At 38.0% G+C, this 25,645-nt stretch overlaps 1 protein-coding gene across 4 annotated transcripts; it reads right to left on the bottom strand.

The window, feature by feature from the left end:
- Positions 1 to 1,530: 1,530 nt before the first annotated feature.
- RPE65 (retinoid isomerohydrolase RPE65) lies at positions 1,531 to 25,531 on the bottom strand. 4 transcript variants are annotated; one of them, XM_004483698.3, is made up of 14 exons: positions 25,282 to 25,531; positions 24,078 to 24,160; positions 22,434 to 22,584; positions 20,849 to 20,956; positions 20,608 to 20,749; positions 16,603 to 16,750; positions 15,281 to 15,362; positions 14,915 to 15,047; positions 14,249 to 14,388; positions 13,480 to 13,609; positions 4,925 to 5,039; positions 4,730 to 4,824; positions 4,513 to 4,624; positions 1,531 to 3,393 (listed from the first exon to the last, which is right to left on the bottom strand). In XM_004483698.3, the coding sequence occupies exons 1-14, from the start codon at positions 25,290 to 25,292 to the stop codon at positions 3,242 to 3,244; spliced, it is 1,602 nt and encodes a 533-aa protein (XP_004483755.1). In that variant the 5' UTR covers positions 25,293 to 25,531; the 3' UTR covers positions 1,531 to 3,241. The 4 variants fall into 4 exon arrangements, with proteins under 4 accessions (XP_004483755.1, XP_071073487.1, XP_071073489.1 ...); XM_071217386.1 differs by having other exon boundaries at positions 24,078 to 24,211; positions 25,282 to 25,481; XM_071217388.1 differs by lacking the exon at positions 22,434 to 22,584 and having other exon boundaries at positions 24,078 to 24,211; positions 25,282 to 25,492.
- Positions 25,532 to 25,645: the final 114 nt, after the last annotated feature.

The raw sequence follows: 25,645 nt of genomic DNA, 5'->3' as shown, positions 1-25,645 counted from the left end.
TTTGGGGACTTGGAGTTGTCCTGAATGATATTGCAGGGACAGATGCAGGACATTATATATCCTGCCATAACCCACTTAATGGAATGGATATGTTAGCTGTGTAGCAGTGCTCCAAAATGTATTCATAAAATGCAATGAATGTACCACACTAATGAAAGAAGTTGTTGATGTGGGAGGAGTGGGGGGTGTGAGGAATGGGGTATATGGGAACCACTTATATTTTTTATATATAACATTTTGTGTGATCTATTTTTTTAAAAAAAAAAAGACAAGAAAAAAGAATAGAAAATTGTGTTCTTAAACAAGCCCACTCCTGTGGGTATGAACATATTATAGGTGGGACCTTTGGATTAGATCACTTCAGGTAAGGACTTTTGTTAAGACTACTTCAGTAAGGTGTGATGCAGGGTAGGTAGGTCTTAATCCCCTTTTGAAGTTCTTTATTACTAGGATAAATACAGAGAGAAGAAGCCTCAGTAATATAGACACTGGGTCAGAGAAGAATCCTGAAAGCAACAGAGCCCTGAGGAGAAGGGAGATACTGCCATGTGCCTTGTCATGTGAGAGAGAAGTCCAGTTTTTGGGGTGGAGTAGAGCATTGTCTGATGAAGCTTTGATTTGGACATTTTCATGGCCTCGGAACTGTAAGCTTTTAAGTTAATAGATCCCCATTGCAAAAGCCAACCATTTTTGACATATTGCTTGGTAGCCTTTAGCAAACAAGGACACTTGTCCTTATGGAAAATGGATGGGAAAAATGAAGGGAGGGATTGGCAAATTTCAAAGTAATAGTTATAAGGAATTGCCTTAAATTTTGAGACTTTATTAAATATAAAGCTTGGTAACTTATTTTCTACATTTTTAAAGTAATGGACTGTGACAATTTGAGATTATTTATGAATCTCACCACCCCCAAAATGAGAAAGATTATGTTTGTAAACTGGATTGTTCCTCTGTCTGTGATACACTTTGATTGTATTAAACTCAAAGGTTTTAAGTTTGCTTGATTAAATCAATTTAGGCCTTTTGATTCAACTGTGTTGGTAGGGCAAGACTCAAGGTTGAGTCCCCTCCCCCTTGGTGGGCTGAAAAATAGACACTCACTCAAGAAGACACCTGGGAAGAGAGATAGCTCCATAGATGCTAGAGGAGAGAACTTTGTCATGTGACAGAAAGGAGAAGGCTCAAACAGTTAAAGCCTGAGGAGAGATGAGCAATTCACCTGATAAATTTGCAGCTGAAGAGAAGAGAGCAGCTGAGTAGCTGAGAGAGAGGAAGGCTGAACCCTCACAGAGATCAGTAACTATGCTACTTCCACATGTCGCAACTGACTTTGGTGAGAAGGCAGCCTTGAGTTGGACTCTAGGGCCTTGTAACTATAAGTTTTTACCCCAAATAAATACCCTTTATAAAAGCCAACAAATTTCTTGTACTTTGCATTAGCACTCCTTTGGCTGATTAATACAGGGATAAACAGAATCTTTGTGGAATTATGTACATGTCTAGAGACAAAATCAATGAACTGCTATATATCTTCAGTCATATTCCATGTTATAGCTTGACATTTTTCTTACATTTCTTAAGGTTTCCAGAATCACCCACAAAGAAATTATGATTACATTAAAATACACAGGGGAAAGAAGGCTAAGGACCAATACACAAATTCTAACAATATTTGAGCTTAGATGAGTTTGGTATGATATTACATTATAATTTCCACTATTCTATATTTTAAAATTTTCCTTGAAAAACATATTTTGTAAGTATTTATAATTAAAGAAATAAGTAAGTTTGTATTTTATCTAAATCAAGAAATCAAACAGAAGCATCAAATATCCTGGTTAGTCTATTTCTGCAAGCTATTGATACCTAATCACACACAATGCTGATCATCTTTAATACACCAATATGTAATACTTTTGAGTGTAAAATATATACATGAATATATATTAAGATATTGAATAAGAATTACCATATTTTTGAACCCGTAACAAGAAGAGTACAAAGTAAATTTAAAAGCGAAAACTCTTAAAATTTATTAATAGGTGAATGTTAAGAGTTTATTAATAGTATAGTCTCTCTTTGGTTAGGTGATTGCATAGCGCTTAAATATAATTAAACAGAAGAGGCAACAATGTATAACTCGCAACATTATCCTATATCCCAAATTTTAAGTAGAAATATATTTGTAAGTATTTTTATACTGTTTTTTAAGAAATTACTCACTACTATATGTAAACATTCTGATGTTTTATAAACTTTTGAAAAACTTTTATTGTAGTAAGATATATGGAATTCAGAATTTCCCATTTTAACCACTTTTAAGTGTACAATCAATCCATTAGTATCAATTACATTCACAATATTGTGCCACCATCACCAACATCCTCACTTTTTCCATCACCTCAAACAGGAAATCTGTACCCATTAAGTAATAACTCCTTCTTTCTTTCCCTCCCTACTCTAGCCCCTGGTATCTATCTCTATGAAATTTGCTTCTTCTAGGTATTTCATGAAAGTGAGATCATGCAATATTTGTCTTTTTGTGTCTGACTTGTTTCACTCGCATGAAGAAAATTTTAATATATGAATTAAATTTGGATATTTGGTTGAGAGCCATTAGTTGATTAGACATAGGTTTCCTCTTTGTAAAACTATGAATAGTAGAAATTGCTTATATTAAATGAAAATGTTAACATTCATTAAGCTTGAGAATCTTTGAGAATATATATGCAATAGAGGCACTATAATTACTCTTAGATGATAATCTCTGGTTTCAGAAAAAGCTTGGTTTGACATCTAGTAATTAAGCCTTTTTGTATCATAGTAGCCTTACTCAGCAAAGTCTCATATTAATAGGCTGTAGAGGACTTTCACTTTTAAATGTCAAAAAAAGAAAAAAAAGAGATAGGCACCTAAAATACATTTTGGTAATGGAATAAAAACAGTCTAATAACTCCACATTCATTTCCTATTTGTTTGCCAAATATATAAAAGAGTTTTTCCATTATAGTCTGTCCATCTAAAAGTGAACATATGATTATCTAAATATGCATTTTAAGGGAATTGCTTGCTCAGCTCTGCTTTCTGTAAAACACTGTAAATTTGTGTGCATTTACAAGTTACAGCAAGCTAAAATTGAACAGAATTTGATTGTGGACCAGAAGCTATATTTTTCTTAGTTTTGTCACCAGAACTTTAGAAAGTAAAACAGAAACCCAAATATCTTGCTAGAACATGCTTAGGATTTTTTGAACAGTCCATGAAAGGTAACAGGGATGTTAATCTCCACTTCAGCCCTTGCAACTTCACTCAAGTCCTTGGCATTCAGAACCAGAAGATAGGCAGGCTTTTGTCCTGCCCCAGGGCTCACCACCACACTCAGAACCACACCTGTTAACCAGAAGTAAATAAGATAGTGTTGTATAAAAGCCAGGGCCATAGATTAAATGTCATTGAAAAATATAGGAGGCATTATGTTGATGAATAAAGAAAATTCAATGGGAAATCATATGACTTGACATCTCATTCTGGCTCTTCCACAACCTGACTGTGTGACCATACTGAAGGGGTCTTTAAAACTCTTCTTGCCCCCTAGACTATAAGCTCCAAGAAGTGAGTGCCCATGTTTACCTTGCTCACTTGGTATCTCAATAGTCTAATACAATCAGTTGAACATAGTATTAAAAACATTAACTATTCATTGAATGAATGAATGGACCTGTGCTTGTCTGTAACACAAGGATATAAAATCTACTCTACTGACTTAAAAAAGGTGTTGTGATGATCAAATGAAAAACATATATTATGTACTTTTAAAACAATAAAATACACTATTTTTTATAATTTCCTAGACCTAGCTAGAGGTTTATATCTTTCCACTTTAAAATGAGGGCAATTTTTTCACAGCTGTGATTGAAAGGGTTCATAATTCTTTCTTATTCATTTTTTTTGTGGTTTTCCATATCTTAATTTTCAGAGAACCTAATCTATCTCTCTATTCTAGCTAACCAATACTTAACTAAGAATTGTATTTTGCAATTAAGATGGTACATTATGAGGTGCAGATTTGAAACTCTTTCTAGCCCCAGCTCACTGAAACGACAAGCCAAAACTAGTCACAAAACCATGTTCTTCTCTTTGATGTGTTAGAATACTCAATTTCCCTCCTTAGAACTCTATTCTTTCCCAGAAATATATTCAGATTATGAAAGGCAAAAACCTGGAATTCATGCTGCCTTTTCTCCTCCTCCTCTCCCTCATCTAAACTGGACATTGATAATTAATCTTGATGCCAATACTTCAAGTCTTCAGCTAGCTACTGTTAATCAATGAGACCTAGTCACAAGATGAATCTCATTTGTCATCCATCCCTGATTTACATTATTTAGTGCTGTCCCATTCAGTGGTTTTAATGATCATTTCTGAATGTTAGAGATTAATAAACATTAGAGAAGAGTCAAACAACTCCTTTCCTAGATATATCCAAAGCATTGTTAATGCTTTCATTACCATCATCTTCTTCCATAGCATTTGGATGAGAAACAAAGATGGGTTCTGATGGATATGAATCAGGCTCCTGCCATATCCAGGTTTCTTTAGTTTTGACATTCAGCTTACAGAGCTACTTGTAAGAAGAAAAATAAATAAATAAGCCAACACACTTTAAAATCTAACCAGTATATGACTCAAAGTATCATGCCAATATTAATAAGATGGATTAATTTACCCTGTCTGGAACAAAGTGATTCAAGCCAAGTCCATATGCATATGTATAAGGTTTCCCACCATACTTCTGGTAATTGATTTGAGGAAACTCAAATGCTACAAAACAGAGAACAAATTAAGGATAACTCAATTCATCTCCATGTACAGAGGGAGCATTTTGTCCCTCCTGTGTGAGGGTTTCTCTGGATCATCTCACCTTGGCGAGGCCCTGCAAAGAGAACCTCAGGTTCCAGCCAGATAGTCTCATCACTGCACAGAATTGCAGTGGCAGTTGTGTTGGGGAGTGTGACTAAATTCTTGCCTGTGTCAGCCTAGAAAAGAACATTATAGAAACCTCAGTGAACCAGAAAAAAAAAATCTTGCAACATTAATTGCAATCTTCTGGCATTTTGTCTCCTGATTGCTTTATTTCTTATTCAACATGAAGTAAGGAGCAGTGCAGAAAACTGTAGATAAGAAAGCCCTGGAATGGGACTGGGAAAACTGTCTTTGTCTGTCTCAGTCACTGCCCCTCTATTACAGGGAAAGTCACATAACATATTTGCCCTCAGTTTTCTTATCTGTAGAATGGGACACTGTCCTGTGAAGGGCCTATTAAAAAAAATGTTGTTCTGCAGAACAACAGGGACTTCAACTCTCTGAGAGATTAATTTATAACTTTTGTTTCTCATTATTAGGTATATTTTTATTCTGTTTGGGAAAAAAACAGTTATATTGTCAACAGAAAAAAATATATAGAAAAAGCTTTGGACTAGATGTTTTCTAAGATCTTATGTCACACTCACATACACACATATACATGCACACATGGACAATTTTGCAGATTATTTTATGAAAGGAATGGATACTATGAGCACCTTCTAAGAAAATGTTCATTTAATAGTACCTTAAACATTTATTCAATTATATATTTTGTTAGACTTTTTTAGGCATTTAGATTATTTCATAGAATAAAATTTCTGCCCTCATGGAGCTTATATTCTAATTCGGGAAGATAAATAATAAACAACATAGTTAATAAATAAGTTACATAGTATATCATGAATGGGGGTGTTGAAAAGCACAGTAAGGGGATTAGAAGTATGAAGGGTGGGTGAATTGCAGTTTTAATAGGTTATCAAGGTGGGGCTCATACGAAAGGTGACATCTGAGAAAAAACTCATAGGACCCAAGGAAGTTAGCAATGCAGATTCAAGCATAGAGAATAAACACTGCAAAGGCCTGAGGCAAAAGTAGGCTGAAAAGTGTTTGAGGAGCATCAAGGAGACCAGTGTGGCTGGAACTGACTGAGCAAGGGAGAGAACAAGAGAGGAGGGTAAAGAAGTAACAGGGGCCAGATTATGTAGAGTCTTATACGTCATTGTGAGGACTCAGTATTTCTATCTGAGTGAGAAATAGGAAGTCATTGAAGGGATTTAAGCAGAGGAGTCACATATGACATTTTTAAAAGAATCACTATGGCTGCTCTAAAGAGACTAGATGTAGGGAGGCATGCAGGAATGGGATCAGGGAAATCAGTTAGGTTGCTTTTGTAGTAATCCAATCAAAAGAAAACAGTAATTCAGACCAGGTTAGTAGCATTTGAGTCCATGAGAGGTGGAAGGCAAAGCCAACAGGATTTATTGATGGATCGGATATGGGGAGGGGTGAGCCCTGAAATTAAGAGAGGAGTCAAGGGTGACACCAAGGTATTTGGTCAGTAAAACTAAAAGATTGGTATTGTCATAGCAAAGATAGGGACTACTGCAAGTACGGTAAATTTTTACGTTAGGAAAGATGAGTTCAGTTTTTGTCATGTCAAGATTGAGATGTCAAATGGAAATCCAAAAGGAGTTCTAGAGTTTGCTGAAGGATATAAGAATATTGAGTTCAAGGGAAAGTTGGAAATATAAATGAAGGTCACTTTAAAGCAGGAGTCTTTACAAAGGGAGTGAGTACAAATTAAAGAAAGGACAACTAAGGATGGACTTTTGGTGCCTTCCAAAATTAAGAGGTCAGCAAGAAGAAGAATCAGCAAATGAGATGGAGAAGATGCCATTAATGTAAAGGGAAAACCAAGAGGTTATGACATTTTAGAAGCCAAGTGAAGAAAGCATGTCAAAGAAGACAGAATGAGCAACTTTGTCAAATGCTGCAGGTAGATCAAGTAGGATAGGGTATGAGATACAATCGTTGGAGTAAATTTTCCTCACAGAGGAACGCTTTAAAAAACTTGGAGTGGATTTTAGAGAAGATGAACAGAGAGGAATTAGAGATGGTAAGAATAGGCAATGTTTTAAAGACTACGGCTGTGAAGTGCAACAGAAGTATATGGATTAGAGTAGGTAAGGCAAGAGACGTCAAGAGATGGATTTTGTAAAGGGGAAAAATAAGTATTATGGGAGTGACCCCATGAAAAGAAGTGAGGAGTAATGATAGGAGAGAGCAGGAGAATTGCTAGAGTAATGTCCTTGAGTGGGTGAGAGGAGATGGGATTTAGTGCATGTGTGGAGATAATAGCTTTGGATAGGAAGTTGGATAATTCAGAAAGTGAGTATAGTTGCTGGTGGTTGGGTTGAATTGATGGTAGAGTCTACATTTTTCATTTGTGTCAGTGAAAAAGGAAGCAGGGTCATCAGCTGAGCATGAGATGGGAGATACTGGAAATGTGAAGAGAGGAGGATGTGAGATATTTAACTAGGAAAGTAAATCACATCAGAAAACATAGCAGTAAGTCTGTAGTCAAGCATATAAAATCAATATGATTGTGTGTTTTCAGCACTTAAGTTCAGCTCCAGTGATATAAGCATAGTGTAGGTAAAGAGTTAATTTAACTAGGGTTGTGGTTTTAACAAATGAGTTTGATAAAGCAAGAAAGAGGCAAGAGAAATGAGGGTCTATGCAAGAGAGTGATTATACTTCATGACCAGCAATTTAATTTGAGTGAGGAAGGAAGTTTGTTCCCAAAGGGATTGATAGATAGTAAGAAATTTTAGGTTCAATGAATCAGAGGTTCCTGATGGAAATCATGGTAAGGCAAGTGATCTGAAAGATAAGAGTTGGTAACAGAATGTGTTATGTGTGTCATGCATGAAAATGAGATTATGGAAGGAGCAAAGTCATTGGTTATAGCAAGGTCAAGGATATGATCATCAGTGACTGAGCTAGAATGGAAGACAAGATAATTGGAAGAGGTCAAGGAACCTGGAGACAGGTTGTTGGAAGAATTACTTACAAGGTGTATAGTAAAACTGCCAAGAATTAAGAGACAGTAGAGGACCTGGGGAGAGTGACACTGAGCTGAAGGAGAGAGTGAGTGGGGGTTAGCAGGTGAAAAGGGGGGTTGTATATATATGTATATGTACATGTACCACTCTGCTATATAATCAACTGAAATGAGATTAAAACTTAGGGATTTAAAGTATGGATGTAGATGAAAATGGTATGGAAGAAGCAAAGAGGGCACTGACCCCGGCTCCAGGCCTAGTAGTGCAAGGCCTGTAGGAGGAGAAACTGGCACCACTGGAGAGAGTTGCCAGGAAGATAAGAATCCTCAGGTGAGAGACAGATTTGGGCTAAAGGAATAAGGTAGAGGGAACATTCACAGAGGAAGATAGAAGGGGTTTACTGGTGATGGATTATGGATTCAGAGGAAATAGTGGAAGATTCTCAGGAATAGGGAAGGGGTGAGAGGTGAGGACCATTATAATAGGGGATTAGATTTTATGAGATATTGTATGCTAAGGACACAAAGCATGTAGTGGTGATGTTGGGAAGAAAGGAGTGGTATGGGTGCTAGATGTGTATGTTTACATATGTAAAGATTATTTTTGTTTTCCATAACAAATTAGCTCCTCTTTTTCACTTCTTTCTTATTTTTTAGCAGATGCATTCACTTTTTCACCCAGCAGTCTCACTTCTGAGAATCTATCTTAGAAATAAATAAATACATGTAAGGACTAACATACATACAAAAACTATTGTTTGGGACATTATCTGTAATAACTAAAGACTGGAAACAACTTCATGGTCCAGAGTGAGGGACTGGCTGAATAAACTTGGGTACACTGCCCAAAAGAATACTCTACAACTGATGAAATTAAGATCTGCAGTATATGTTGCTAAATGAAAACCTTAAGGTACAAAACAGAGGATATAGAATACTTTTAACGTAAGCACATGGGAAGCAATAAATATATATATAATTGCATTTTATATTTGCACAAACAACTGAAAGGAAGAAACGAATAAATGTTAGATGTAAGAAGTGAGGGCGAATGGAATGGAATGAATGGGGCCAGGGGTGGAGGTGAGATTTCCTAGTGTATTACCTTTTATAGCATTATGATGATTTTTAATGATTTAAATATACCATCTTTTCAAAAATAATAAAAATATAGTTTAAAGACACTATCATTGTCTTAACAAATAAATTTAAAACCTCTTATATCCTTCTCCTCCTTAGCTCTTCTCTTCATACCCTCAATCTTTTTATCTCCTCTCCCTCCCCTAATTTATGACCTTTTATTTTTTACCTTCAGCACCAAACTTTGAAAAATGAAGCCTACAGTAACTGCTCCCACATGTTTACCAAATGCTCAGATTTACTGCCTTGAACCTAAATTTTTTTTTTTAGATTTATTTATTTATTGAACCTAAATTTTGACCTCTAGTTTGCTCTACCCTCTTGGGTATCACCAGGAGGCTCCTAGCCTAATTTTTTCCTCTTGCCTGAGTGATTTTATTTGTCTCTTATCCCAGCTTCCTATCCCCATCCTCTTTCCACTTCGACTATTACTTGCACGCAGTTTCATTTTAGAAAACAAAGCAGTAAAGCTGCAACTGACCTCTGTTTTGTTTATTCCAATCCCCTTAAGTATCAGAGCAGGCAGGTGAATCTTAGAAGTGACTGACTTGCTCAGGGAAGCCAGACATTTAGTAGGAGAGCTAACCATAAAAGTCAGAATACCTGATTGCCAGTTCACATGCTATGAATAGGGTTTACTTCTATTCACAAAAACTTTCGTATTCCCCAATTTCCTGCCCAAAATAGTACACATCTCTTAGCTTGGTACTAAGGACTTCCAAGGTTGCAAACCTACCTTTATCCATTTACTCCACTACTTCTGCTTATGTTCTAACCAGTTGGACCACAACCAGTTCTCTCTGCATGTCTGCCCTCCTCACTTCCATCATTCTTCATGCTATTCCTCCTCTCTGAAATTGTCCTGTTCAGTCTCATCTGAAATGACTGCATTCCATGGCAACTATTGAGTAGCTCCCCAAACAAGTACAAGTGTCCCATCTTCTGAGTAGCCAAAGAAACTTAAACCCTCTTCATGGTACCCATATTGTGCTCATGTGCATTATCATTACTGAGTCACCTTCCTCTTCCTGTTGCATGAGTTTCTGAGTTCCAACAAGAAGTATATCTTGTTGATAAACCCACTGAAGTCACTAGTATGATGTCTTGTAGTGGTTGCTCAATCACTACTGGAATAAGGAGGAGGTGGGGCTTGAGAGTGTCACTGGACATTTTTATCATCACCAAAGTTCCCTGTTCTGTAATTGGGATGGTCTTTTTCCTGGTAAGGATGATCATACATTTAAAAAATTCCTTCTGGGAAGCAGACTTGACCATCCGCCTACCACATGGGAGGTCCAAGGTTCAAACCCTGGGACTCCTTGACCCGTGTAGAGCTGGCCCATGTGCAGTGCTGATTCGCGCAAGGAGTGCCCTGCCATGCAGGAGTGTCCCCCGCATAGGGGAGCCCCACGTGCACCACACACCCCATAAGGATAGCCACCCAGCGTGAAAGAAAGTGCAGCCTGCCCAGGAATGGAACCCCACACATGGAGAGCTGACACAGCAAGATGACGCAACAAAAAGAAACAGCTTCCAGGTACCGCTGATAAAGATAGAAGCGGTCACAGAAGAACATACAGTGAATGGACACAGAGAGCAGACAATGGGGGGGTTGGGGTGGGGAAGGGGAGAGAAATAAATAAAAAATAAAATCTTTAAAAATAAATAAGTAAAAAATTAAAAATTCCTTCTTTTTTGTTTTGTTTTTGTTTTTGTTTTGTGTTGTAGAGAGAGTGGGGTGGGTGTTCTTTAAGATAAATTATCCTATTCCATTTCCTTAATTTAAAGATATTTGTGATTTTATCATCATTAACAAAATAAGATTTTACAAACACCCATCAACTCATTCATTAGGTAAGCGTTTTATGAACATCCAATTATGTGACAGAGATATACTTCCTAATAGGAAAACAAGAGTATTTACTAAGCCTGTTTTTGTTTTTTTTTTAACTATAATCTCCATTCCCAATGCCTAACCTAGATATCCAACTGCCTACTGAACATTTCTGCTAGAATGTTCAATGGGCACCTTAAACTCAATATGTCTAGAAAAGAGTCACTCCATTTCTTCAAAACCATTTACTCCTATTCCTTTGTTTCCAATGCTGGTAATTTTATCCTCTTCTACTCAAATGCTCCAGAGGGAAATCTGGAAATTGATCTGGCTCTTTCCTCTCCATTACCCCTCACATACAACAAAATACAAACTCTTGTTGGCTCTCTTTCTTAAATATTTGTAAACTTTGTACCTTCCTTTATTTCCCAGTTGCTATTGTCTGAATTCAGACCTTATCCTCTTTCACTTGCTGCATTGTCATTGCTCTCCTGACAGTGCTTCTGGCCTCTAGACTCCCCACTTTTCAATGTGTCCTCCATGATGCTGCCAAAATGATCTTTCTGAAGCATGTCACACACATACTCCCCACACTTGAAAATTTCAATGACTCCTGTCATTTACATAAAACCTAAAGGCGGCTTTTAAAATCTCCTACATTATCACCCTAACCTATCTTTCCAGATCCTTTGCCTCATACCCTAGTGAATCAAAGCCAGCAACTTTATATTTCAATATTGTCTTGCTTTTTTTAACTGCTCCTTGACTTTATAGATCTTTCACATATCTTTAACATGCAACTTCAACCTGTTCCCCTTTCCTCATTCTTTATAGGGTTTATAAGACTTGCTTAAGATCAATAGTATCTACTTCTGAATTGGGCTTATTTTCTATGGATCTGAGTCTTTGCTACAATTTTTTTTCCTTCTTTATTTTCTTTTAAATGTTACATAAAAAAATATGAGGTCCCCATATACCCCCCACACCCCCTACCCCACTCCTCCCACATCAACAACCTCTTCCATCATCGTGGCACATTCACTGCACCTGGTGAATACATTTTGGAGCCCTGCTGCACCACATGGACACTGGTCTACATTGTAGTCTACACTTTCCCCCATTCCATCCAGTGGGCCATGGCAGGACACACAATGTCCAGCATCTGTCCCTGCAGCACCACCCAGAACAACTCCAAATCCTGAAAATGTGCCCACATCATATCACTTCTTCCCTCTCCCTACCCTCAGCAGCTACCGTGGCCACTTTCTCCACATCAATATTACAATTTCTTCCCTTACTAATCACAATAGTTCCCCAGCAGAACACCAGTAAGTCCACTCTAATCTATATTCCTCCATCCTGTGGACCCTGGGATGGTTAAGTCCAGTCCCCCTCTACATCAAGAGGGGGCTTAGATTCCATATGGATGATGGATGCAATTCTCCTGCTTGCAGTTGTAGACACTCTTGGCTCCCTGGTGGGTGGCTGATCTTCTTCACCTCCCTGTTAGCTGGCCAGGGTAAGTCCAATAAACAAGAGGGTAGGAGTTGCAAGTCTGCTGAGGCTCATGACCTGGCTGTCACATGGACAGTCAGAGATTCAGGTCTTCTGAGTATACATCAACCCAAACACCAACCACAGTTCCAGTAAAAGTAACAGAAGAGGCATGTGTAGAAAGATCATATCTGAGTCCACCTCCATCACACTCAGGAACACAAATTCCGAAGTAGGGCCAACTGACATGGCCCTGAACCAGAGCCATCCGCCAAGACCATAGAACCTGTGGGTCTCCGTAGCCCTCAGGAGAACCAGTACCTGGGTTTCTATCTACTTAGGCTGTCTCTGGTACCCTACTGAGGCATTTGAAAGCATTACCCCTCTGATGACCGCCTGACTCTTTTTTGGAGTCTCATAGCCATATAAACTCATTTGCCCTTCCACCCATTGTGCAACTAGGGAGCATGAGTCCATTTTTTCATGTATCTATATGTGAAGAAATCATTTCTCTTGATTTTGGCATTTCCATAACACTAAAAATTCTTTATTCTATTCTGACGTTTTAAAAAGACAGCTACAGTATACAGAGAAGAGAAAGAAGAAATATAGAGCTGATTATCTAATACTATTAACATTTTTATCCTCAGGTGAAATTTCCAGAAGCTTTGTAGAAAATCAAATTAATAGGCTGATTTTCCTACAGGGGTACTTTTTGAATTCTCTCCAGAACTGCAAATTTTTAAAAATTATTTGTTTTCTTGACAAAAGAACTTAGTAGTCAGTATGTCTGCATTACTCACTAAGAAAGTATATTTTTAAAAAACTGTATAAATGAAAAGAACAACAGATTTAAGGCAAAAATCTGATTCTCATCCTGGATTTGGCATGGTTTGGCTTTTGCTATATCACAACACTTTTCTGAGCTTCAGCTTCCACAGTTATAAAATAGTTTATTTTTAAGGTTCCTTCCAGCTCTGAAATTTAGACTTTATGTATAAACATGGAAAAGGAGAACAATTCCTGAGAGGAATGAAGCATTCTGGCTATATCTGAAATTTATGTAGAGGGAATTTACCTTGTCAATATTCAAAGGAAGTACATATCTCCTAACTTCAGGTTGGGGAGCCTTTCTGGCATTTCTTTTCACCTCTTCCCAGTTCTCACGTAAATTGGCTAAATATAAGTAATTATAAACAAATTCAAATCTGCAAAAAATAAGAAGTTGAACTGAGCAGAGATAATTACAAATAATTTTGGAGAGATGATTTGTATCTTTTAAGACTACAGATGCTGCCTGTTCTTTATTCTGCAACTCAGAAACTTGTAAGGACCCAGGTATACTACAGTCAATCCCTACAGCCCACATTTGATTGAAAAAAAGAAACCTGCCTCATGGGTGTGTTTAAATAACAGCAGTGTTAGATAACTGTCTCTCCTGCTTCTCCACCACCATTCTGTCTATGTCTTTAGTGACTATTATCTTTTTAGTGACTTGGCTATGCTGAAAAAAGAATGCCTCTTTCTCCCATCCCCAGAGTGGGCTCCCACGGCTTTTGTCAAATTAAAGCCAAATTAAAGTTAAATTAATGTATCTGGTCACAGAACCTTTTCTTTTCAGGTCTGGTTCATGATTTTCAATCATTAGCCAAGGTTTTGATATTCAACGTGTGTTTCTGATTACCCAAACTCCCTACTGCTTTTTCAATTACATTTTGTGAATTTAGCATCCCTCTTGCCTTTGTATATGTGATTCAGATTAAATATTGAACACAACATCTCTGTAAAAGGCTCCTAATTTCCAGAAACAATCAGAAGTATAACATTTATCCCATGTCCTTTCTTACCCTTTCCAGCAACAGAGATCCACAATCAGAAACCCATTGTCCTCATAGGTGTTGATGTGATGGAAGAGGTTAAAAGAAGAAGTCCTGTATTTATTATTGAGGTACTTTCTTCTTTTCTTGTCAGCAATATGAAACCAAACCTTGAAAATGGAGGAAAACATTTTGATGCATTTAAAAAGGAAAAAAGGGAAGTGGACTTGGCCCAGTGTTTAGGGTGTCCATCTACCACATGGGAGGTTCATGGTTCAAACTCCGGGCCTCCTTGACCTGTGTGGATCTGGCCCACGTGCAGGGCTGATGTGCGCAAGGAGTGCTGTGCCACACAGGGGTGTCCCTGCATAGGGGAGCCCCACGCACAAGGAGTGCGCCTCATGTAAGGAGAGCCGCTCAGCGTGAAAGAAAGTGCAGCCTGCCCAAGAATGGCGCTGCACACATGGAGAGCTGACACAAGATGATGCAACAAAAAGAAACAGATTCCCATGCTGCTAACAACAGAAGTGGACAAAGAAGAACATGCAGCAAATAGACACAGAGAACAGACAACTGGGGAGGGAGTTGTAGAGAAATAAAATAAATAAATCTTTAGAAAATAAGATAAAAAGGAAAAAAATGTACATTATGAAATACACTTTCAAAAAGCACAGATTTGATTAATAAAAGGCTTACCCCCATGGTTTCATTAGACTCAAAACAATCCAAGTAGTTGGCTCCCCAAAGACTCCATGAAGAAAGGAACTTGAACAGGTTAATTTTGACTGGTGTCTCCACAAAAACAATGTAGTTGGGAGTCAAACCGAAACTGTTCAGAAACACAAATGGACTTGTAAATGGGAAGGAGTGATTCTCAAGCCACAAAAAATATGTACACTTGTGGTATGCTCAGTTACATCAATCAATTGTGCCTACATGAAATTAATTACATTTAAATTTAGTTTCTGCAAGAAAATGTCATCAGGATTGGTATCAAAGGTAGGCAAAGCAGATCTTTAAATTTCAGTTTTCCTGAAGATTCATTGCAGGCCTTCAAGTTACCTATGGACGTAAGATGGCTTGAATCGGTCACTGCAGGGGAATTGTACAACGACCTCTGACTTGTTTATTGGATCTTCCTTGTCTGAAATAAAGTGGTTTTTAAAAGGCTTTGGAATAGCCTTTTAAAATTTTTATTTTTTTATACAGAGACTTAGAACAGCTTATGTAAGCAAAGAAATACATTTTCAGATTTGATATTTTTTCAGAGCTTCTTTTCATTTGTTCAGTCATTGGCATTTCTTAGCAAAATTTCATGTGAAACTGCAGTCACCCAGGAAATCCAAATAGCAGAAGATTTGGAAAATTACACATAAACATGGTTGTGTTAGGCACAGTACAATAGAATAACATCTTATAAGAACTGGAGATTGGTTCTAATTCAGGGGAGTGAGGCAAAATTTTAGTATAGTCAAAACGCCTCTTTTAATTCCTTTTATTACCTATAAAATATAGTATTCACAATTTTGTATCAGTAGTTCTGTGCAGTAATTCTTGCGTGTATTAACGTTTATTTACTACTAAGTTAGTGGTCCTCAAATTTTAGCATGCATCAGAATCATAGAAAGGGCATGTTAAAGTATAGACTGCGAGTCCTCACTCCCAGAGTTTCTTATTCCGTTGGTCTGGGATGGGACCCAAGATTTATATTTCTAACAAGTTCCCAGGTGATGCATATGCTGCTGGTCTAGGGGCTGCATTCTGAGAATCACTATACTAAACAATACTAAACAAAAATTTATATGCTTTCAATTAATTCTATCATGAAGATGGCTATCAAATCTCTGTTATCGAATGAGGAATGAATGGAAAATGTTAAATGTTATCCTTCCTTTTTAAAATAATTCTGTCTCTAGAATCATAATATGAGTTCATAGATTTGTTTATAGTTTTGGGAATTAAACACTCACAAATAAATACTTGGTATACTTTCATATATGTGTGTATATGTTACTATGCACACATAAATAATTGTTTAATTCATTTAATTTTGCATGGATCATGAATAAGTGCTCATGAATGTTTGCTGGATTTAAATTTAAATCTAAAATGATCAAACTCTCATACACACTAAATCTTTGAAACATTGTTGAGTATAACTTGGTCACTTACTTCCTGTATTTTCAAGTAATTATTTCTTGCCATGGTGCCCTTGGAGATTGATCTTCTAGTTGGGTAGGGGTGACAGCAGTTGGTTAAAGTCCAAGAAAAGTTTAAATATACTTTTAATGCTGTCCTGATATTCTCCCTTGGCCTCCTGCATTTCCAGTAACTTTCTACCATATCAATACTTGTTTAAGAGGGGACAATATTGTTACACTGACCTGCTTGCAGTGGAGGGATCTTTACAATATTGTAGGCGATTGAAAAATTCTTTCCAAAGCAATTACCAATGTTGTAAACAGTTCCATCACTTTCAATGTGGGGGTGAGCAGTGGCTCCATTGACTGAGACATAGTTGCAAAGATCAACCTATGGAAGGAGAGAGAATGTCATCCATACTAAGAGAAAAGAGTTTGTATTACAACTTTGGTTCTTAAATCTGTTCTTCCCCTACTACCCTTTGCATCCTCACCCTAAATTCAGTTTCTCTTTCTTTCCATCTCTCTGAGTCCTACACTTTTCTGAGTCTCCTCTCCTCAGCAGAGCTTTCCTCTGACCCCTATGTTGACCCCTCACTGTTCTGAGGGGTCAACATAGGAACATAGGAACTCTCTGACTGGGTTCTTCATTCGATGTTTAGCATACACTGCTCTGGGTAGTTACTTTTCTATTTGCATATGGTAGGTTTTCATCAAACAATAAATTTCAAGACTGGAACTTCTTTATATTTTTTGCATTAGACTAAATTGTATGAAATTGCTGATATCCAATAACTTTTGATTTACAAAAATAGAAATTTTGTATGGTATGACCTAAGTTTAAAGCCCAGTATCTTGCACATAGCATGAATTTAGAACTGAAAGGGGCCTCAGGATTCAGCTAGTACAGAAAGTCTTAACCCAAATAGATTTCAGGAGAACCATGAATCTCCTGGAATTAAATCAGAGTTTTTGGAAAAAGGATTTGGTGCTTTCGTTCAATTTGGAGTCTCATAAGAAGTTCAGAACCACAAATAAAACATAAACCTCTTAGTTTATAGTAGAAGAAATTGAGATCCCAGAGGGTTCAAGTGATTTGTTCAAAGTTGCAGTGCCACCTGTTGGCAAAATCAGCACTAGAATTTCTACCCAGGCCCTACTCAATAAATATTTATTGAAAGAATAATTAATAGATTGTATATTTATCTAACTATTTTATTAGAAGAATATTTTTAAAACATAGGAAGTTTTCAGTACCCTTATTTAAATAATAGACAAGACCGTCATTCATTCAATCATTGATCAAGTACTCATTGACCTTCCAGTATGTGCTAGACACTGCTCTGATAGAAGCTAGACAGAGGCAATCCTTGCTTTCAAGAACTTCAGTATAGACCTGTGCTATACAATACCATAGCTACCAGCCACCAAGAGCAATTTAAATGTAAATTAATTATAATGAGATAAAACTTCAAATTCAGTTCCTCAGTCACAAAAGCCACATTTCAAGTATTCAACAGCACTTGGATAGTGCAGGTGCAGAACTTTTCCTTCATGGCCAGTATGCCATGCAGAGAGTTAAAACAAACAAACAAAAAAACAGTAGCTGTAGAGAAAGGCTATGTATCCAGACTTGATTAAGCAAGGCTTCCCAAGGGTGATGACTTCAACTAATGCTTGAAAGATGAGTGGAAATGAGCCAAGTGGAGAAGGATGATGGTATGGTGCAGAGTGGGAACACTAGCGTGAAGGCAGATTGTGAAACACATGTCTGGTTTGGGGATTATTATAGTTCAATACGGTTGTGTGAAGGGGCTAACAGCTAAAGCCTTGTTTGGACTTCATCTTTGAAACTGTGGTAGTTTGAAGATGTATGCACCCCAGAGAAAGATGTCTTTAAATTTAAAGACCTATTTCTGTGTGTGTGAGTACATTGTAAGTAGGAAATTTTCTTGAAGTTACTTCAGTTAAGGTGTGGCCCACCTTACCACTTAGGATGGGTCTTAATCCTGTCACTGGAGTCCTTCATAAACAATGAAATTCAGATATAGAGAGAAAGCCACAGAGAGAGCAGCCAGAGCTGAATATCAACAGAATCTAGAAGAGAAGAGAGACCAGGAGACACTGCTGTGTGCCTTGCCACATGACAAGCTGAAGACCAAGGATTGCCAGCAGCCAGCTCCAGAACACTATAGCCTCACCTTGATGATGCCTTGATTTGGACCTTTTTTCCTAACCTCAACACCATGAGCAAATAAATTCCCATTGTTAACCAGACCCATTTCATGGTATTTGCTTCAGCAGCCAAGGAAACTAAAACAGAAACTATGGATGCGCTAGATGCAGTAACACATTCATATTTGCTTTCAGAAGAATTATTCTGCTGTATTAAAAAAGTTGTATTTAAAAGGAGATAGAAGAGATAGGAGGCTATTTCAGTAATAGTTTTTGAAATATTCCAACTTTTCAAACTACATTTATATGTGAAGTCATGCTGCTCACAGTGGAAACTGACCCCTAATAAAATTTATCATGGAGTCATATCATGTATTTTAGATTTCCAATTAAAGTACCTTGGGATTTGGAATAAAGATGCACTAATAGAGTCAGATGAATTGTTTGGAAACTCAGCTAACTGATCTACACACAGTCATGGACATTTACACACACACATCAAACACAAGAAAGAGCCATTAGTCTATGTTAAGTCTTAGTAAATAGTCTGTTGAGAATTATAAGTCAGCTTGTGTTATTGAGGCCTAGCACCAGGACTCCTTTTTCTTTCTATTGCTACTACCACTGATTGTGTTTCTAATTTTCAATTTCCCCTAACTGGTCTCCCAGCTATCCCTTTTCTCTTTTCCCTTCCCATGCAGCTCACACATGGCTTCCAGATTAAACTTCCTAAAGTAGAATTCTGTTTATACCACTTTTCTGAGAAAAACTTTTAACAGCTTTCTATTAGCTAAACAACTCATTCCAAATTTTTAGTCTATTATTCAAGCTTTTAGTTTTATCTTACTCTGTGTTGCACTTTCCCCCTTGATATTGCGTGCTCTAGATCACTAGTTCTCAACTGGGGGCAATATTGCCTTCTAGGGGGAGATTTGGAAATGTAGGGAACGTTTTGGATTTGTACAGTGATTGCGGCCATCTCTGGTACTTAATGGATGGGACCAGAGATGCCAAACTTCTGCACTACTTGGAACAGTTCCCACAATGATAAATTGCCTTCCACCCAATGCCACTAGCACCCCCACTGAGAAATACTGCAAGTCTAGTCACAAGAAATTGTTCTTTTATTTCCATGGTCATACCCTCTATTTTTCCACCTTTATGGTAACTTCCTCCATCTGGAACGTTCTTTTCCATAATTCACTGAAGTTGTTGCTCTCCTTTAACTTTTGGTTCAATTGCAAGTCATTGATCTGTCTCACCTCCCATCCCCCCCAACTACTGCCAGAGTAATCTCTTCTCTGTGCTTTCATGGAAAATTTCCTTCTCTTGGCTTACCATGTTCTGTCTCCTATTATAGTTAAGTTGTATACGTGTTTGATTTTTCTATCTAGATATTAAGCTCCTTGAAGGCAAGGACAACGCCTTGCAAGTAGTTTCATCTTAATAAATATTGGTTGAAAATGTGGATTCATTTTAAAATTAGGCAATGCATGAGCTTGCCTAAGGTCTCAGTAAAATGTATCACTTTCCAATATTGCTGATGTTTTGCTCTGTGCTATTTCATTTAGCATGGAACTTTATTTCTGCTGGAGACATGTCTGGAAGAAGGGGCAAATACTTGTTCAGAACCATGAATAGGAGAATTTTCACTATTAATAATAGATAAACATTTTTTTGAGCAGCACTATGTGCCAGGTCCCATGTTAGCTGCTAGAAGCCATGAAGGGCATGTTATCTTACTCAGTTATATATCCCTTGCATCTAGCATAAATTCTGGTATGTTGAAAGCACAAATTTTTGTGGTATGAATGGATGAACGAATATATTAGGCATTTATATAACTTTCTTTAATCAATATAAACAATGTTTTAAATTGTTTTACTCCATTATTTAATAGATAAAGAAATAAAGGTTGCCTTATGCCATAAAGCAAGTAAGTGGTTGGTAGCAAAGCAAAGATGAACTTAAATCTATCTGGCTGTCATGTTTTTCCCACCAGATTGCACAGCTGATCTTCTCATTTTCAAATTCTAAATTGCTAAGTTACATCATCTGGCCTCTCTGTCCTACCTGCTTAATTGTTTCCAAAGTCTCTGGATTAATCTTCGTAATGAAGTTGGTCTCTGTGCAGGCATAGTAATCTTCACCCACTGGGTAGATATTCACAAGGGCATTGTCAGTAACCTCTACTCCTCGAAAATAAGAAAAAAACCTGTAGAAGCAAATGAATTCTTCAGTCCAATAACTTTCAACCCATGAGAGAAAAAGCACTAATGTAAAATGTCCAAAAATGCAGTTTGATTTCAGTAACCTGGAAAATATATTCTTGCAGGGATCTGGGAAAGCACAGGTGCCAAATTCTGTAATGACGATCCTTTTCTCAGTCATTGCCCGAACGTAAGCATCAGTGCGGATGAACCTGAAGGGCATAGATAATAGATGGGAAATCAGAAAAGTCCACGTGGAGCCTAGAATGGTCATTTTATGTGTCCTTACCAAAGAAAAAAGCCTTCACAGCATAATGAATGGAAAGTATTCTCAGGTCATTTTCTTTAGGTAACCGAAGGAGAAAGAGAAAATGTGCCATGAGCTTCGATGTATATTATGCCTTATACACCTCACAATGATGAAGGAAGAAGTTGAGGCTCAGAGAAACTAAATGATTGCTATATGTGGCTGAACTAAGTTAGAACCCAAGTCTACCAGAGCTGGAAAAAAAATGCACTTTCCACATTAAACCCATGAGTTGTCCAAATGGGACCTCTGACTCCCTGTGGCACATACTTATCATCCTGCACTTAGCGAGGGACTAAAGAACAAGGTGCACTGAATTATTCTCCTTTTAGTGTCCCTTTGGCCTGTCTTGTATATTTCTGCAATTAAAAACTTTATTTTGCTACTTATAATAGAAGATATTTTTGAATTCAGTCTCTTGCACAAGCAGACTTCTTTAATGTGGAGACCCAATTAAAATCTGATGTTGCACTTTTATAGAAAAGTACTAAGTCTTTAGAAGGGGTATGCAAGCTTTCTCTGGACTCCATACCATCATAGCTTAATTTTACCTTGATAAAAGTATGATATGATCTGTTTTTCTTCTATTATGCCCCGAGATTATTCTGACTACTTCCAGTCTCCTTTTACCCTTTATTTTGATGTCTTTTCAAAATGCCTGAAGCAAAGCCACTACCACGTCTGAATACTAAAGAATAAGACCAACCATTCAATTGTGGTTCTAATGGGGGCCCCTGGAGTGGTGGCCAGTCTTCCAAACCTTTTATCAACAGCTCTCCTCTTTTAGAAAACCTCCCCTCCCTTGCATCAGTGTGCTATACTTGGTCCTTCCCTCCTTTGCGGCACTCCTCCCTCCTTCCTAGTAGCCTCTCTGATTATTAAAACAGGAAAGGAGTCAAGATAGCTAATGGTCTAATAATAAGGATGTAACAACAACATGAATGATTATTACTCAATGCTCCTTATGTGCTGGGCACTGTACTCTCATATTCTCATTTAATCCTTGCAATGAAATTATGAGTTGGACTATTATTTCCCTCATTTTACAGATGGCAAAGTCAAGAATTAAAGGTTAACATTTTGCCAAAGTCCGCCCACCTAGGCAAGTGGTGTCTGGTGGATATAGAATTTGAAGTCAGGCATGTTGAACCCCAAAGCCCTAGTTCTTAGCTTCTATGTATTCCCATATTATATCTCCCAGGTGTCCATGCAGGTGCACTGGCCCAGATGGATTCTGAGAGGGAAGAGGTACATAGGTCCTCTTTGGGTACAGAAAGTTAAAAAGCTCATGGGAAGAGAAGCTAAACTAGAACCCATGCCGAGGAGAAGAAACTGAACTAGACACCACGCCACAGGAGAAGTTGGACTTACTGCTCCTTTACCTTCTATGGTATGTGACATGTCCTTCTTTGAAGTCAAACTTGTGGAGGAGGGCTTGCCCATCAAACAGGTGGTAAAATGGTTCAGACCCAACTTCAAAGAGTCCTGGCCCACATCGAAGGAGACTGCCGGTGAGCCAGAGGGGGATCCTACCTGTGATGAAGGCGAGAAACAGAACTTTGCTTTTTATCCCTGCCCTGGGACTGGGCTAGTCCCTGGAATGATTCTATTAGCAGTCTGATCGGGCAGCCTCCTATTTATAAAGCCAACAGAGTGTTTCCTTCCTGGTTCTCATGCTGGGCAGCACTTACCAAATGCCTGTTGATTTGAGTCTCTTTTCTCTAAAAGTCAAAGTGATGGGAAATGTGGCAATGCCTAAGAGTTTGAAAAATGAATTGGAAGGAGAGAGGGAAAGGATCTTGAGGGGAATGGGATTTTCCACCTAACAGATTTTCCTAGTTACCCGGAATCTTAGCTTTTTAAAATTTAAAGTTATATCCCATCAAGGATCTGAACTCGATAGAGGAAAGTCTGTTAGAGCAGAAAATGCACAGAGCTGGATATCAGGAATTGTATTTGGGTTCAGGATCTTCCGTGTGCCATCTCTGAGTCTCAGTTTCTTCATCTGCAAAATAAAGGGTACACAGCATATTCCCTCAGGTCTTTGAACTTTAGCAGTTAGGTTTGCAGCCTTTAACCTTTTGAAACATGCAGTGTTTGCTGACCCCTTCACAATTTTTAAAAACAATTAGATTATTTTCAGCAGTCCTCCTGCTAAGGGTTTATATTTTTGACAAAAACTTAGAAAGAAGACATGGCTTAAATGAAAAGTACATGCTAACACAGCTTCTGATTTTGAGAAACCAGGTTGTTAGTGCGAAAGTCTAGTTGAGAAAGCGCATTTGGCTCATTCCTTCTATTTGACAGAAGAGGAAATTGGGAATAAAGAGACTTGTCCAGGTTCTGACCATTCCTATGGCCAAATCCAAGCAAGGATCCTGCACTGGTCACATGGTGACTGTGGATTATAACAGTAGTGATAATAAATATCATCTATGGCTCACTTTGTGTGGGAAATTGAGTCCATCATACGCTGTACATTATTTCATTTAATTTTCACAAAATCCCCATGAGGTGAAATTTGGCCTTTGGTAGGTGACAGAATTGAGGCTCAGAAAGTTTAAGTAATTTGTCATAGGAGTCACAGCTTATAAAGAAAAGGAGTTGCCAGTAGTAGCTACATCTACCTGACTCCAGAACCAAGAATTTTCAAATATAATGGAATGAAGCCAGTACCTTTTAGTGTAATATTCTCAGATGTTTATTACTAGACCCTCATGTATTCAGACACTAAGACAGACATTTATCTATAAGACATTTTATGTGCCAAACAATGAGCAAGGAGCTGACAGCTTAAAGATGACAAAGATGAAGTCCTAGTCCTCAAGGAATTCCAGTCAAGTAGCATTTTCTACATTAGAGAAATGAAAAAAGGACAAATGAGAGAAAATGGGTTCTTGCTATAAAATCTGAAGTCCCTGGATTCCTCTCCCAGTATTCCATACTTTGAGCCAGTACTGTGAGATGGCAATGAATGAGAAGTCAGAGAAGAGAGACCTCAACAGAAGAGAGAGGGTAAGACTAACCTGTAACATGAGCTGTGAGGGGCGAGGAAAGTTCCTCCACAGTTTCAAATAGTTTCTTGTAACCGCCAGCAGGATGCTCCACTCTGAAATGGTGGAATGGTCAGGAGGAGGCCCATGGCGATATTCAAAGAAGTCTATGGAAACAGAGGCAGAGCTCTGGGAGCAAGGATGCTCTCTGGCTCAGTGCCAGTGTCCCACTGCCAGATGAACCTCATCTAGAGAGTACATGGGGTGTGCTTGGGGGATTGAAAATTGCTCTGGAACTCAAGAAGGGCCCCAGTTCAGTCTCCTCCTTCGATGTCAAGGGAAAAGATCTGTATTTTAACGTCAGTGGTCACAGTGGACTTAATTCTGTCCTCTGAAGTTTCCCTATATTTCAGAAGTATAAATCCTACTGTTATCACTTCTCTTCCTGAAATTGGAGCCTAGACGGGGTGCTTCCCACAGCTTATCCTGCCCTATCCTTACTCTCATTTCACTGCATCATTTCTTCTCTTGCTTCTTGGAAAGGCTCAGACCTTTACTTCCAAAGACAGCTTTTCAGAGTCAAGTGCCTTATCGTGCATTATTCACTCATATTATACCATTATCACATCTCTACCAATCCCAAGAAGCTACAGGCATTTTTTAAAATACTCAGATCCACAGATTTAGTTTCCAATTTTTCTCACTTCCTGACTTTTTACCTTCCATTTAAAATATCTCAGAATGAGAGATCTGATCAGACTCCCTAGTTATAATAGTTATTTGTTAACACTTATTATATGCCACAAATGATACAAAGACCTTTGTATGCTGTTAGCTCATTGAAACCCCACAGCAACACAATGGCATATGCACTATTGTTATACCCATTCTACATATGGGAAAACTGAGGCTTAAAGAATTTAGGTAATTTTTCCAAAGTCACAAAGCTAGGAAACTGCTGGGAAAGAAATGGAACCCACGTCTGCCTAATTGAAATCCCCATGCTTATAACCAGTTCCAAGTCCCATTCTAAGTTACACAAATACCAATGTATTTTAGATCAGAATTCTAGATATTCTATTCAATATATAATAGGAGGAAACTCTCCCCACAAGCACCCAAGTGTCTTCTCTAAATGTGTCATCAATCAATGCTTTCTTTTCAGGAATTCTTGAAATATCCCATTTAACATCAATCCCACTAGGGCATTTTAAAAAATTCTCCCAGAGATACTCACTGGATGGACATTTTCCTCCGTGGAGGATCAAGAGTTCTGGCATCAGCTGCAGAATGAGGAAGCAAGCCCTTCACATGGGGAATTTATATGGCTTCAAAATCCCCATGAAAGGATTTATGCTTTTTCAAACCCTCCCCAGTCCAGCAGCTGAAGGAGGGGGAACAGAAGTGGCTTTCAGTGCCCAGATCCTCCTGATGCTTGAGCATTATTTGGGCTTGCTGTTCCCATAACAGCTTTTTGACTGTTTTCCAGAGACCTCAATCCTTCCAAGGAGAATGAGCAGATTAGAAGAAAGAAGCTGAATGGGAGCAGCCAGTGTCAGGCCTGCGCTGATCCAGTCACTCCGCCATTCCCTGGCACCCAC

Source organism: Dasypus novemcinctus, chromosome 9 (assembly GCF_030445035.2).
Source record: "Dasypus novemcinctus isolate mDasNov1 chromosome 9, mDasNov1.1.hap2, whole genome shotgun sequence".
NCBI classification, from domain to species: Eukaryota; Metazoa; Chordata; class Mammalia; order Cingulata; family Dasypodidae; genus Dasypus; species Dasypus novemcinctus.
This window is presented reverse-complemented; position numbering and strand designations above follow the sequence as displayed.

What these genes read in the sequence shown, in the direction of transcription:
- RPE65 (XM_004483698.3), bottom strand. An exon ending in GATCTCTGTTGCTGGAAAGG is followed by an intron (nt 13,610 to 14,248) that starts GTAAGAAAGGAC and finishes TATTTTTTGCAG; the next exon opens with ATTTGAATTTGTTTATAATT. An exon ending in ATCACTTTGTTCCAGACAGG is followed by an intron (nt 4,625 to 4,729) that starts GTAAATTAATCC and finishes TCTTACAAGTAG; the next exon opens with CTCTGTAAGCTGAATGTCAA.